Consider the following 15,074-nt stretch of genomic DNA (forward strand, 5'->3'; position numbering starts at 1 on the left):
TGGGTGGGGATGACCTGAGTATATGAGGTGGCAGGGGGAGGTGGGAAGAGGGCGCTGGGGTTCTTGAGGGGTTGAGGATGAGCGTATGGTGGCAGGTGAACTGGCCTAATGGAGAGTGGGGGCTCCTGTGGGCATCTTGAGGATAGCCACCAAATGAATAGAAAAAAGATTTAGGAAGTCCTTATCACTGGAAGGGAGGAATGCAACAAAGAAAATGTATTCAGTCCAATAAAAAGCAAGAAAGAAAAAATAGCCCACAAGAAGAAAGGGCAGACAGGAGGCGTCAGGGGCAGGGACCAGGCAGCCATCCTGGATCTGCGCGCCCCAGATCTGTGCACCCCAGATCTGCACGCCCCTGTGAGTGACGCCACCTCGTGTCGCCAGAGCCAGTTCACCAGCTCCAGCCGTTGTTGCTACCAGCAATGCGTAGAACACAGAGTAGAAGATGGGCTGGAAAGCACATACCCAGCAGACTCTACCAAAGAGAAAGGAGGGATAGGAATGTTAGTTCAGACAAGACAGACTTCAAGGGAAGAGATGTCAAAACGGACCCAGCAGGCCACGATGCAAGGGTGGTCAGTTGTGAATCTTGGTGCCCCAACAAAGTGGTCTTAAACTGTGGAAATCAACCTTTGCAAATGTAAAGAAAGCTGATCAGCCCCAGATCAGAGGCGTCTGGGCTGTATTTCTCTGAAGTGGAGAGATGCTGTAATCCAGTAGGGATGGGACATCAGGGACACAGAAACAAGCAGGGGGAATAGCACTGTTTGTTGAGCAATTGACACGTGGCAGGCCACTGTCTCAGCCTGTCCTTATAAGGAAAGGCATGTAACTTGAGCCTTAGGGCATCACAGAGCAGAGTGGTCTCACCCCACCCAGTTTGCAGATGGAAACTGAGGCCGAGGGAGGTTCAAGTGACTTGCCTGTGGGCTCCTGGCCCACGAGTGGCTGTGCTGGGATCCGAGCTTGGCAGGTGGCCTCTTGGGGCTGCTGTAACAAAAACCACAAACATGGAGGCTTCAGACAGCAGCCAGAGTCCAAGGTCGAGCTGTCAGCAGAGCCAGGCTCCCTCTGAAGTTGGTGGGGTCCTGGCAGTGCCAGCCATACCTGGTACACCTTGGCATATGGCATGACTCAGCCTCTGCCTCTGTCACGTGGCTGTCATCTCTCCTGTCTGAATGTGTTTCCAGATTTCTTCTCTTAAGGACACCAGTCACATGGGATGAAGGCCTCATCCTAAAGTCATGCCTTCACATGCCCTGTTTCCAGATGGGCTCACATTCAGGGGTAGAGTCGGGGCATGAGCACCCCCATCTGGGGACACATACATGCCCTTAACCATGCACTCCCCTGGAATCCAGGGCATGACTTTGGACTGACGTCCTCAGACCTGCCCAGGACTGGGGGCTGGGGCCACCAGCACCCACTGCCCAGCTCACCGCCCTCAGCAAGCACGAAGACTGGCCTCTTGGTGGGCCCACTCTGACTGTGTAGACAGAGTGAGCAGACGCTCTGACTTGTGCCCACGGGGCTGCATGTGCCCTGCGACATGAGGCCTCCTCGCTCCTGACCAACATACACCGTCTTTCTCTCAGGCAACCTAAGACCTATCTGAAGTACCATGGCAGGTGCCACTGGCAGCACGTCCCAGGAAAGGGGTTCTTTGAGCTTCATGCCCTGCCACAGTGTCCCATGCGCCAGACGGGTCAGCACCTAGGAGCTCTAGAGCAGCTCCCTCACCTCGTGGGCAGGGAGTGTGCTGGTACCAGAGGCAGCCACAGCAGTACTTCAGAGAAGGGTGGTCTTGAGGCATGGAAGCAGAGGCACGACTTCTGTAGCTGGGAGAAGGCAGCCCCGGCACACTGGGAGAGAAGGCCGGCTGCCCTGGAGCAGACCCAGGAGAGCCTCTCTACTGCTCGCCCTGCCCACTCATGCACATGGGGAGGTCTGCCCTTGGTGGGTCTCGCTTGCCTCTCCGTGTGGTAGCCTCCTCCCTCTTGGCACTGCAGACCCTGCCCTGTTCTCTCCTGGGCCCCCACTGATTGCCAGCCCACCGCCAAGTCTGGCTTGGCCTTAGCAGGGTCACATCCTCAGCACAGCATCCCAGGCCATCAGAGCTGGTGCTCCTTTGCTGAGTGGATGTGAGGCTGGGCAGGGGCTTGGCCCACTCCCTGGCATCCAGGTGGGCCCTGCACAGTCCCTGGGCCGAGATGGGCGTCCTGTACCCACTCCAGGGCCTCAGTGGAGCCGCCCCGGGAACGTTTGCAGAAAGGGTGAAGCTCCCAGTGGTGATCTGATGGGCATTCATACCTGTTTGCAGGTTCCTGTCTGATGAAGACAGCCTGGAGTATAAATACTACACACTGAAGTTGGCAGAGGCGCAGCGGAGGAAGCAGGCCCTGGCAAGGGACCAGCTGTCACCAACCTCGGCCGAGTGCGCGGTCCGGGCCATGCTATATGCGCGCCGGGTGCGCAGCCTCAAGAAGAGGCTCCTCCCATGTCGGCGGCGGATGCTGCTCCCCACCCAGGGCCTCCGGGGCTGGAAGGCAAGGAGGGCGACCACCGGAACCCAAACCCTTCTCTCCTCGGGCACCAGGCTGAGGACGCAGGGCCGCCAGGTGCCAGGGCCCGCACCAGGCAGACCCACCAGGCACGGTGGGAGTGAGCCGGGGAAGGACTGCCCACCACCCCCTGCTGTACCCCCTCCTCACGTCCCCAGCCCAGATGCTGCAGGCCCTTCCCCACAGCCAGCGGGAGGGGATGTCTCCGAAGCCCCCCAGACCTCGTCTCCTTCCTGCCCATCTGCTGATGGTGAGTGCTGTCTGCTCTGACGGACCTTGGGCTCTTTGAGGGGTGGCCCAGCAACCGTGGGGCCGCTGGAGGCTGTCCTTGCCAATGACTTTGAGCCCGTTGTCCATTTCTCACCAGTCCATGCTGTTGTACATTCCAAAGGCTGCTGTGGCCTTGTGTGTTGCCCTTCCCCTCCTTCCTCAAGTCACCTAACCTGCACAGGTCTTGGAATGTGCCAGTTCAACCCCTTCCCCTTCTTCTGCCAACATGAGCACCATTGCTGAGTGCCCTGACCAGCAGGGAGTGGGAACGCAGCAGCCAGAAAACATCCATATAGCTACCCCGTCAGCTAGCTACTGTTGGCTGACATTCCCTCCAGGACTCTGTCACTACCCAGAGCCTGGAACTGGACAGGACTGGTACCACCTGTGTAGGCATCAGGTGCTTGTCTGGGGCTTTTGGCCGCAGTGACGGGGTGTCTGGGTCATAAGTTCTCACCCCTGGCCGCCTGGGCCAAGGCCCCAGGGAAACAGGCCGGGACCAGCACCGTTGCTTCCTCTCCAGGTGGCAGGGGCAGCAGAGGCCGGGCAAAGGCAGTGGCCAGTGGGCAGCTGTGACGGGCTCCCCGGCCAGGTGAGTCCAGTCCTGCTTGACGCTGCTTTGTGTTTTATAGTTGACGCGAAGACCATGGAGACTGCCGAGAAGTTGGCCCGATTTGTGGCTCAGGTGGGACCTGAGATCGAGCAGTTCAGCATAGAGAACAGCACGGACAACCCCGACCTATGGTGCGTGCCCTCTGCCCGCAACTCCTTGGGGCTGGCTCCTCGCCTGATGACCCCGCCTCACCCCTGCCTTGCCACTTACAGTGGGGAAGGGCAGCAGGTGTAGGCAGGTCAGGACAGGTTTCCAACCATGTTGAATGCTGTGAAGGATAAGCATTTGCCTTTGGGTGTCGTGGGGGACCTGCCCTCATGGGACAGCGGGATTGGCCAGGGGAGTGTGAGAGAATGCTCAGGAGAGGGACAGCTGTCCATTCTCAGCCTCCTGAGGGGCTGAAGAACAGTTGGTGTGTCTGGAGGGCAGAACAAGGGCCTGCCAGCAAGTGAAAGCCAGAACCAGGAGGCCACGGGGGAGACTGGGGCTTTGGGGGGCCCCATCCCTGAGCCTGGGAAGGGAGGGCCGCAACCTCCGTTTGCACTGGCTGCTCTGGAGGTTGGCTGGCCTCCTCCAACCCTCTTGGTCCAACCAGGAGAGGACCCTAAGGGTCCTGCCCAGAGTGGCAGTCTTAGCCGTCCACTGCTCTTGACCTGAATCCTGCTCTAGTCCACTTGGAAGAGAACTTAGGACTCTAAGGTCCTCACGGGGACTGAGGCTGCCCTTCCAGCTTTTTCAGGATGGGATTGTCAGCAGTGGGGAGGGGAGGGGAAGGAGGCTTCAGGGCCTGCTGTGCGGGGCCCCTACCCCACCACTAGGCCCACAGCCCTGTTGCCTAGGGACACTCAGCACACAGCAGCCAGAATCATTCTCTTCCCTGGTGACAAGAAGTAGAGCCTGAAAGCTTTAGATCGGGTGGGCTCTGGCACAGCTGGGGCTTTTCCTGAGCCTCTGCCAGCTTTTCTGAGCATGCACCTCCAACACCCGGTTCCTGTCCTCCCCACCATCACGGGCAGTCACCACCCTGTCCCCAGCCTGCAGGGACAGTTTGGGCATGACGGTGCTGGGCATGTCTGCTTTGTCAAGACCAGGCGGGTTGTGTACTTCCTTTCACCTCAGAGATGCACACCAACACCATGCCCAGCAGCCGCTGTGCCTCTGTGTGCACCCCTGACGCAGCCCTGCGCTCATCTTGTGTCTGTAGGAGTTGTCCCCTTTCCCGTTCTCTTTAATATCTCTCATGTGGATCTGCCCGCCATCTGCAGGGCTCTAAAGCAGGCTTTGCAGAAGGTAAACGCAGCAAACTCTCCACCCTGTCCTCACCCCCACCAGCCCACAGAAGGCCATTTCCATTCGCCATGTGCATTTGTGCACAGGCGTTTTCTCTCCTCTTCCACCAAAAGGACCATTCTCTCTCTAGCGGTGTTTTGCCCCTGACAGCATACCCTGGACCTGTCCCCGGACTCACTCCGGGGCACCCCTGTTTCTCTGCGTTGGTAAAGGGCACCTTCAGGAGCAGGGGCCCGTGGGCCCCCAGCAGCATCCCATGCAGTCCCCACCCCTCTGCTCTGTAGCCTTTTGTCAGGACATCTTAGTTGTATTATTCCTATTTCAAATGAAATTCAACGTCTTTTCATACACTGAAGGGCTTTCCTCTGTCTTCTTCAAACTGTGTCCTTTCCCTTATGTTTTTTTTACTTTTTCAAAGGGGATTTATTAGTTTACAAATTTACAGTTCTAAGGCCATGAAAATGTCCAGATTTAAGGCATCAAGAAGGAGATACCTTCTCCAAGGAAAGGCCACTGACACCCGGGCCTCCTCTGTCACGGGGGAAGGCACATGGTGACGTCTGCTGGCTCTTCTCTCCTGGGCTCTGGTCTCGTAATGGCACTCTCAACTCCTGTGGGTCCCTCTGACCTCACCTGGGGTGTTTTCTTTGTATCTGCGCTCTCTCCAGAATGTCTTGCCTTTTATTCTCTCATAAAGGGCTCCAGTAAGGGGATTAAGGCCCGCTTTGAATGGACGGGGTTGCGGCTCCATGGAGACATCTAAGCATACAGACCCACCCACAACAGGAGAGGGTTTAAGTAACATAGGCTATTCTGGGTTACAGAACATATTCAGACCAGCACAGGCATATTAAGGAGTTTATTCAAACTGTGATGGAAAGTCATTGGAGAGGTTTAGGCAGAGACATATGTGATTTGATTCATTTTTTTTATTGTGAAATATATTTTATACAAAAAGTCAATAAATTTCCAAGTACAAAGGGTACACAGGTAGTTCAGTGTTTAGAATGCTTGCCTTTCATGCGGGAGACCCGGGTTCGATTCCCAGACCATGCATCCAAAAACAACAAAAAAATTTCCAAGTATGTTTTAACAAGTAGGTAGAGAACAGATTTTACAGTTTGGTATGGGTAAACAGTTCCATGATTTTTCGTTTTTTCTTCTAGCTGTTCCAAAACACTGGAGACCAAAAGAAATACTAGTAAAATGTTTCAGCAATCATACTTATTTGTTAAATCCTGTCCTCTCAATTATACTCCTCCATCTCTTTAAATAACATACATATATAAAAGCAATAAATTTCAAAGTACTTCAGAACAATTAATTATAGAACAGATTTCTGAGTTTGGTGTGGGTTACAATTCCACCATTTTAAGTTTTTACTTCTAGCTGCTCTAAGGTACTAGAGACTAAAAGAAATAATGTTTCAGCAGTCATACTCATTTGTTAAATCCTGTCTTCTCTATGACTCCACCATCACCTTTGATCTTTCTCCCTCTCTTTAGGGGTGTTTGGGCTCTACCCATTCTAACTTTTTCATGTTGGAAGGGTCTGTCGCTAATATGAGGTAGAGGGATGGACTTAGCTGATGTTCTGGAGAGGCTGGGCCCTCTAGGTTTCAGGACTTATCTGGTCCAGGGACCCATCTGGAGGTTGTCGGTTTCTGGAAAGTTACCCTAGTGCATGGAACCCTTGTAGAATCTTATATATTGCCCTAGGTGTTGTTTAGGATTGGCAGGAATGGTTTTGGTTGGGGGTTGGCATGTTATGATAGGTAGCAAGGTCTACCTGAAGCTTCTGTAAGAGCAACCTTCTGAGTAGCCTCTTGACTCTATTTGAAGTCTCTCAGCCACTGATACTTTATTACTTATACTCCTTTTCCCCCTTTTGGTCAGGATGACATTGTTGACCCCACAGTGCCAGGGCCACCAGGCTCATCCCATGGGAGTCATCTCCCATAGTGCTTTGCCCTTTTTTAAATACGGTTTTATTGAGGTATAACCGACACACCACCAGCTGCACAGGCTCATCTATTAAGTTTTAACAGATGTGTTCACCTGTGACACTATCCCTATGCTCGAGACCAGGACAAAATCCTTTGCCTCAGAAGCTTCCTCATGCCCCTCTGTGGCCTCCCCACTGGCCTGCTTCTGCTTGCACATTCTGGAACTGAAGATAAATGGAATCAGGCGAGTGTGGTCTCTTCTTTGAAGCGTGGCTCCTTTCTCTTGACGTTGTCACGTTGGGATTCAGCCCAGTGATGCCATGTGTCAGAAATGAACCCCTTTTTCCTGCCAAGCACTGTTCTGTTGTGCAGGCAGACCCAGGCCTTTGTCCGTCACTTACTGGGGGACATCAGGTGTCTCTGGCTTTGGGCTGCTCTGGACATCTGCGTGCAGGTCAGCGTGGAGATGGACATTCCTTTCTCCTCAGCTTGCACCTGACCTCGACAGCCGGACCACAGCCAGCTGCACACACAGCTGTTTAAGAATCGCCAAACTGCCTTGCAAAATGACTGCACCACCTTTCAGTGCCCACTGTGCCTGTGGCCGTGTGGTGGCATCTCACCACGGTCCTCTTGCCTCCCTGTGGCTGCGGGTGCCAAGCACCGCCGTGGGTGTTTCTTCTCTGGTGGTGTGTCTATTCGCACCCTTTACCCATTGTTTTGTTGGGTCATTTGTTTTCTTACTGATGGATTTTGGGAGTTCATTGTGTATTCTGGATGCAAGTCCTTTATCAGATGTGCAGTGAGCTGATATCTCCTCCCAATGTGCAACTTGTTTTCGCTTTAACTGTATTCAGAGGTGAGAACTTCAAGTCAGATTTCTCAATTTCTTGTCTGGTAGCTTCTGGGTAGTGACTCACAATTGGAAAAACTCTATGCTAAGGTTGTGAAGGCATTTCCCTGTTTTCTTCCAGAGCTTGCATGGTATCACTTTTCCATTTAGAGATACGTTCTCTGGGGTTATTGGATGGGGAGGGGTGTAGGGTGTCTGATTTAAATACTAGTTTGCACAGCTGGCCAGTTGTGCCAGTGTAGCTTGTAGGAAAGGCCGCCTTCGTCATCAGTTCTCCTCTCTTGTCCATGTCTTAGCCTGTTTGCCTGTGTGTCGGCTCCACACTGTTTTAATGTCACAGCAGGTTTTAGTGCCTGGTGGGACCAGTACCCCTCATTGCTCTTCATTATTGCAATTTTCCCAGATACTCTTGCTTATTTATTTTTCTGTATAAACTTTAGAATGTGCTTGTCCAGATCCAGAAAAAACTTGAGACCCTTGTGCAGTTCTTAGGGGAGTAGTGACAGCTTTAGGATGCTGCATCTGCCAGGTGTGTCCGCATTTGCACAGGGGCTGTGGGGCGCTATGCCAGCATGGCCTTGGGTAGGATGCAGGGTGAAGCCTGCAGAAGCTGCTGCTGGGGGCTCCTCGCCACTCCGTGGGCCCCCTCTCTCCAGTGGGCTGGGAGGGAGGGTACAAGGCACCTACCCTTGTCTCCCCGAAAAACAGGCCTCTTAAGATTCTGGTTGCCCTGTGGAACCCCTAGTGTTTGTCCACCTTCACTGTCATTGAGATGCTCCCCTTCAGGTAGTAGCTGTGTGGTAAGAGGTCAGGTCCTGCCCTCGCCACCCCAGCATCTGTGCTGCCCATCCTGGACTGCTTTAGCTTGTACAGGTCACAGCTCTGATGCGGAAACAGCAGCTGACGGGCCTTTCCCCTGACTGCAGGTTTCTACATGACCAGGATAGTTCCGCTTTCAAGTTCTACCGGAAGAAAGTGTTTGAGCTGTGCCCATCGATTTGTTTCACATCGTCAGCGCTTGCCCTAAGCACCGGAGAGAGCGGGGGTCCCCGGGGGAGCCCTGTGCACCCTGCAGAAGGGGACAGTGGGTCCGTGGGCAAGCCCCCCCAGCAGGAGGCCCAGCTCGAGAGCCCAGAGGTGCTTCCGGAGGAGGAGGACGACGAGGAAGAGGATGAGGAAGAGGGGGCAGAGGAGGCCTCTGCTCTGGGAGGGGCTGCCCAGCTAGGAGCAGGGACCAGTAGGTCCGAGGGCAGCCCGCCTGCCGACAGCCCCCCAGAGGAGGCAGCCGAGGAGGACCCTGCGGGCGCACCTGCCCTCACCCAGGCTGCCTCGGGAACCTGCTTCCCCCGCAAGAGGGTGAGCAGCAAGTCACTGAAGGTCGGCCTGATTCCAGCCCCCAAGAGGGTGTGTCTCGTCCAGGAGCCAAAAGGTGAGGGCCTGGCAGGCCTGGAGTCCCTCACCCTGGGAGGGTCTGGCTGCTTGGTTTGTGCTTGGAAGGCGTGGGCAAGGCAGCTTGCGGCGCGTGTCACACTGTCTGGGAGCCCTGCAGGCATCCTCCCAGGCCGAGGTGGCGGGGACCTCTGTGTGTCCCCGTCGGGACCCTCAACTCTGGTGCGGTGGTGACAGATGAAACAGCCAGCTCTGCTGCTCCTTAAGAAAACACCAGGCAGCCTGTGGCAACGCTGTGGGAAGGTGCCTCAGCCATCGCACTCAGGGAGGGTACCCACTGCAGTCCATCATCTGTCTGCCTGTCGAGGAAGAGATTGACTCCTGGAGACAGCCGGGCCACGCCCTTCTAACAGGACAGGGTAGGTGGAGCCACTGAGCAGTTGAAGTGCACACGCGTTCCTCTTGTGTCTTCTAGTTCACGAGCCGGTACGAATCGCCTACGACAGGCCTCGGGGCCGCCCCATGTCCAAAAAGAAGGTGAGGCTGCTTCAGCATGGAGTAACCTGCACAAAAGCCAGTGCCCGGGCCTTGTCCCTCAGCACTTGCCCTTGTTCCCGTATCTGCCCTCCTGTGTGCCCTTTCACCTCCCCCAGCCCCCAGGCAGCAGCGAACAGGGCCGCAGGATGCCAGCCCTTACACTGTCTGCAGAGACACCTGTTGGGGGTTCCCTCGTGAGCGCCTGTAGGGAGAGGAAGGGTAAGGGGTGGGGGGTGAGGGAGGGGCCATGCAGAGATCTGGGGTGCCACGGCAGTGCAGGGATGTGGCTGGCAGGTCTCCCACACTGCTCCAGAGGTTCCTGGGAGCAAGAGTGAGGCAACCTGAGGTCAGGAGGACAGTGGCAAAGTCCAGGGAAGGCAGCTGGGCAGGTGGGCGGGAGCCTACCTTGGGACCCTCGTTGGCCAGGGAGGGAGTGAATTCCAGAACACGCCTGCTTTAGGTCGGCCCTAGGAGGTCGGGGTAAGCAGGAGAGTCAGAGGCTCCTGGGCCCCGTGGCTGCGGCAGCAAAGCTGTTTTTGCACCTGGGAAGGATGAAGCCTTCAGGCTCAGAGCCCACAGGGTAGAGGTGGGAAGGAAGCTACCCCAAGCTCCCCAAGAAACTCAGCAGGGTTATTCCAAACATGGAGAGAATGTTCTAGAAAGTCTGCCTGGACCAGCTGACCCCTGGGCTGTGCTTCTCCTGCTCTTATTCAGCCCTCTGTCCTAGACTTTCTCTAGGCCTGGGGCACCTGGGGCTCCCAGGAGGGCCTGGCTGACTCTGCCACCTGTTCTCAGGGCTCCTTCTGCACTGACAGGCCGCTAGTGGCATAGCCCCTGATGTCCCTCCCACAGGCACGTCTTCCTACCCCTGCCCCAGCCCCAGCTTTCCTGCACTCAAAGCTCTTCCCCTGGCCCCTCTTGGTGGGGAGTGTGTATGTGCCCTGCCAGCCCCTCGCCACGTGGGGTACAGCTCTGTCGGCTGCTCAGGCAAGGGCATCGAGGTCAGGGAGACCCCAGACCGCTCCTTTCTGGTGCTCCCTCCTGCCTGTGGAGCTCTGTGCCATTCTGTCCCCTCCTAGCCACAGGTGCCCTTGGTCCCCACGGCACAGCCCTGGGTCTGGCTTCCACTCCTGGGCCGGGTGGTCAGGGGCCTCCGTGTGTCCACCTGCGTGCCTCGAAGGCCCATGGATAGCAGACTCCTGCATAGTTTGTGCTCTTTGCTGAGGCAGGTGGCACAGAGGGGCTGGCATCAACCCTTGTGGTCCACTTGTCTCTTGGGCGCTCACCCCTCCTCTCTGGTTCCCCTTGGGCCCTCCCCGCCACCACTGGCCCTGGCCACCTGCTCCCCAGGAGCAGGGTCAGTCCGCCATGCCACCCCTTGTCCTGGGAGCTGGCCCGGGTCTTCTGCAGCTCCCCTCCACAGCAGTGTGGCCACCTATGGTCCTCCTGGGCTCCCTATACCTCCTGGGGCAGCCAGAACAGACTTGGCCCCAGGGGCTGCCCAAGCACTGCTCCTACTGCTGCCCTCCCCACCTTGGGCCTTGCTGCCTCTGGCCATCACATGGGTCACCCCTCCCTTTCTCCATGCCCACACGGTCCTCTTCTTACAGACCCCTGTACCCCAAGACCCACCAGCTCCTCTGCTTGTCCTCATGGCCCTCTGCAGAGGCTAGACCAAGAGACTGGTGGGGATCGGGGTGCAGTCAAAGGTGACAAGGTGCCTGCAGGAGCCCCAGGCTACCAGCTGTCACTGGTGTTGCTAAGTCGGCACACGGACACTTGCACACGCACACACGCAGACCCCTGCACTCCCCATGTAACCACTGGCATTCTGGTGTGCTCGGGCAGCCCCTGTGCCAGGCACAGACTAGACTGGGGTGACTGGGAGGCAGGCAGGGATGAGCAGAGCCGTGGCTTGTCACTTGTCAGGCAGTGGTCCCAGCTTCAGCCTTCCAACTGGGAGAGGCCCCCTAGGAGGAGAGGCCACAGTGTCCCGCTGCCCCAGTGCCCACTCTTCTCTCCCCAGAAGCCCAAGGACTTGGAATTCGCACAGCAGAAGCTGACCGACAAGAACCTGGGCTTCCAGATGCTGCAGAAGATGGGCTGGCAGGAGGGCCGCGGCCTGGGCTCCTGCGGGGAGGGCATCAGGGAGCCCGTGAGCGTGTACGTACCGCGGAGGGGAGAATAGGGCCCGTGCAGGTGCAGGCGCGGCGCGGCCCCTTTCGTGCCTGCATGGACTCCGACACCAGCCGCTCAGTCCTCGTTGGTTCGCCCACAATCGCGGGCCCGAGGCTGGGCACAGCTGGTTGTGAGGACCTGGCGTGCTCTGCATCCCTGCGCCCGTGATCAGGCCGGGTGGGCAGGCCCAGGTCTGTTCAGTCCTGCACTTGCGTCCCGGGAGGGAACTCACCCAGCCTGTGAGGCCCTCGGCGCGCAGCCTGCTGGGTGAGCGCTCTGTGCAGGTAGGTGCGCCTGGCCCATCCAAGTCGTGCCCATGCTTCCCCTGTTGGCCGTCCGTCATGGCTCCCTCTTTCCTTGGCCAGCTGGCAGGACACTGCCCAGGCGCAGCTTACGCCCTGTTCACTCCGTAGGGGCACCGCCTCGGAAGGGGAAGGGCTGGGGGCCGACGGACCGGAGCCGAAAGAGGACACCTTTGATGTTTTCCGCCAGCGGATGATGCAGATGTACAGGCACAAGCGGGCAAACAAGTAGGTACGTGTCGGGCCTGGCACACCCTGGCGCTCCTAGTGTGCAGGGTCACTTCTTCAGGAGATGCTCCGCACCACTGGAGGCCCGGCAGCACCACAGAAACGAGAAAGTGAGGAGGGAAACGGAAGTCGTCTTCGGACGTGCTGCCCGCTTCCCACATTTCAGGTGCCCCTGAGGGAGCTGGCCTCCCACAAGGCCCTCCATCCCACGTGGAGATGCACCCCATGTGGCTTCTCTTACCCAAGCTCAAGTTTTCACTCGCAGATGACAGCTGCCCACCATGTAACACCAACAAGAAGCAGACTGCTCCCTAGTCAGCAGCACACTGGCTGCTGCAGAAGTTTCTGGGCGAGCATGGAGCCTGTCCCACAGCCAGGGCTGCTCTGCTGGCCCCCTACACCTCCAGTTCCCTCCTCTCTGCTCGCCCACCCCCCACCCCCTCGGTTTGAAACGCAGTGGTTCTGAGCAGATGGGGAGCGAAGGCAGGGATGAGGTGCAGGGATCTGGTAGTAGCCAGTGCACATCTCGCCTGGCCGGGTCTGGCTGCAGGGGCAGCACGTAGCACTGCTGCAGCGTTTCGGCCCAAAATGCCCCCACCGCTCCGTTAGAGGAAAAAGAATATATCGTTTTAGCGTTTTAATTCCACATCTGCTTTTTGCCTTGTCTCTGCCTTCAGCAGCAGGCCATGTGGGTTCTCCTGGTTTCCTCCTGTGTGAGGCCCAGGAGCCCAGCTTGCCCATCCCCCTTCCAGCCCGAGTGCAAGCTGCACCCCACAAGTGTCATCCCAGAGCGTAGCTGCCCTCACCAATGGCCTTTTCTCAGGGCTCTCCAGGGCACAACATCTTAGCAACTGTATGATGCAAATGTAGCCATTTTCCACGAAGAGGGACCGGGAAATAGCCTAAGCCTTTCCCAAACTCACGCAGTTCCTTGTAATCCACAAAGGAAGCAAACTAAGATTTGGTTTTTGAACTCTGAGTGACAGCCCCTCTGCAAAGGGGTCGGGCCCCCACCAGACTCTTCGTTTTCCACCCTGGGGTGGGAGCGAGGGGGCAGCCCTCCAAGCCCCACCCCAACTGCTAGGGACAGTGCCCTCGGGCCCTGGGGTCCTTGTGTGTCCTTAGGGCGTCAGCCTCCAGGTTTTAAATAAGGCCGAGCTCTGAGAACTCAGGGTCCTGCTGACAACTGGGGCTGGAGGGTGCTGCAGGCAGTGGGTGCTGGACTGTCACGGAGCCACCCTCAGCCGCAGCCCTGCTCCTCCAGCCACCCCTGCTCTCCCTGCCGAGGGCCTTGTGGGCTCGGTTCTCCACTGGCTGCCCTGTGGTTCCGGCAGTGGCAGTGTGCTCTGCCTTGGCTGCAGACATTGGGCCATATGGGCAGGAGCTCACTTCTGTGCCCGAGCTGAACTGAGTGGAGCCGGCCGCACCCTCCAGTGGGCTTTTGCGCAGAGTTGCCCGATGGTCCCCTCGTATTTACAAAGCACAGTCCTCAGCGTGGCACATCCCCTGGTGACACGTCGTGGTGAATTCAGGGTCAAAGCAGTGGCCATGGCAGGTGTGCGCTGGGCTGGGGCACGGCACCCTCAAGTGCCCCCTCCCTGCCCCGAGCACCAGAGTGAGTGCACGGCAGTGGCCCACCTTCACCATAGCCCGTGTCTTTCTCTCCCCAGCTCCGGTCTGCGTGAGGACAACGGGCATCCTCAGATGTCCCAGGCCCGGCCTCGGGCTGCTCTCCGTCTTGGGCCCCAGAGCTCTGATGTGTGTTGTCCTGGGCACCCCGCAGGCGCTGTGATGTTGCAGAGCAGGTTTCGTTCTTTATCTAGGAAGTTGTGAATGTCGTTAATCACTTAGCAGTTGCAATAAACGTAGAAGAAAACCAGTTCTCCGTGGTCTCTGGTCTCCATTGATCTATTTCTAAAATTAGAGCAATCGATTCTAGATTGTCTAGCAGGCAGGGAGCTGGACGATGGACAGGTGCTCCTGGCAGCCCTCCCTCAGGGTAGCTGGTGCGTCCCAGGAAAGCCCCTGGGGTGCAGGTGGCAGGTGGTGGCTGCAGCAGGGGAGGGGCTATCTTTACAGGGTGGGCTTCTTGCTGCAGCATCTGGGGGCAGACAGCCTTCAGTGGCTCAGAGCAACAGGGAGCCTGACCCACGACAGACTGGAAAACTGGGCCTCGCCCTGACCAGGAGCCTGGGGGACAAGCACAGGTGACCAGGAGCCTTGGGGCCTGGTGGGGATCAGGCCAGCACCCACAAAAGCTCAGAGAGGATGTTCAGATGCTGTCCAGGCCACTCAGTTTTCAAGCACCACCATCCTTATCTCCTCCAGGCAGCCCACTGTGCTCTCCCCTGACGGCAGCCTGCCTGGGTGTCAGTGATGGTTCTGTCTCCCTCAGGCTGGGGCTCCTTCTCCTGGGTCTGGGTCTTAACTCCAAGACCCCAGCATGGAATCCAAGGCACGAGGAGAGAACGGGACGAGGGCACTCCATGAGGTCTGCAGTCCTCAGATCCCCAGGGATGGAACCCACCTCGGGCCCAGCGCCCTGGTGCAAGCCACATCCCCCAGGGCCCCAGTCCCCTTGGCTGGACCCCTGGTTGTGACGCAGGAGGCTGAGCTGGGAGTGGCCCCAGCTGTTCTGTTATGTGGAAAGGCAATTGTTTCGGATAGTATGTACAGTCCTGCGCCAATGCACCATGTGGCACCACTGAGGAATAGAAATCCAAAAGCAGAGATACCGACACATACAGATTCTGGACAGCTACACCCACCTGTGAACAAGGGGTCCTTCCATGGGCTGGGCTGATCGTGGAGTTTGCGGTTTCACTTTTTTCTTGGGGGGTGGGTGTGCATGGGCTGGGAATGGAGCCCCGCTCTTGCCCGTGGCGAGTGAGCGTTCCCCCATGGAAAC

General features: G+C 57.3%; 1 protein-coding gene across 6 annotated transcripts in view; it reads left to right on the forward strand.

The window, feature by feature from the left end:
- Window positions 1–14,047, forward strand: part of SUGP2 (SURP and G-patch domain containing 2) — a 33,128-nt gene extending 19,081 nt beyond the window's left edge. For 3 of the 6 annotated variants that reach the window (XM_077122074.1, XM_077122076.1, XM_077122075.1), the window contains exons 6-12: window positions 2,321–2,811; window positions 3,464–3,575; window positions 8,459–8,961; window positions 9,397–9,458; window positions 11,485–11,621; window positions 12,050–12,166; window positions 13,837–14,047. In XM_077122074.1, coding sequence (XP_076978189.1) covers window positions 2,321–2,811; window positions 3,464–3,575; window positions 8,459–8,961; window positions 9,397–9,458; window positions 11,485–11,621; window positions 12,050–12,166; window positions 13,837–13,999 — 1,585 coding nt within the window. In that variant the 3' untranslated portion in view covers window positions 14,000–14,047. Of the gene's footprint in view, window positions 1–2,320; window positions 2,812–3,463; window positions 3,576–8,458; window positions 8,962–9,396; window positions 9,459–11,484; window positions 11,622–12,049; window positions 12,171–13,836 lie in introns of all 6 variants that reach the window. The other 3 variants (XM_077122078.1, XM_077122079.1, XM_077122077.1) reach the window with 2 other exon arrangements.
- The last annotated feature ends 1,027 nt before the right edge of the window (window positions 14,048–15,074 follow it).

Source organism: Tamandua tetradactyla, chromosome 11 (genome assembly GCF_023851605.1).
Source record: "Tamandua tetradactyla isolate mTamTet1 chromosome 11, mTamTet1.pri, whole genome shotgun sequence".
NCBI lineage: Eukaryota > Metazoa > Chordata > Mammalia > Pilosa > Myrmecophagidae > Tamandua > Tamandua tetradactyla.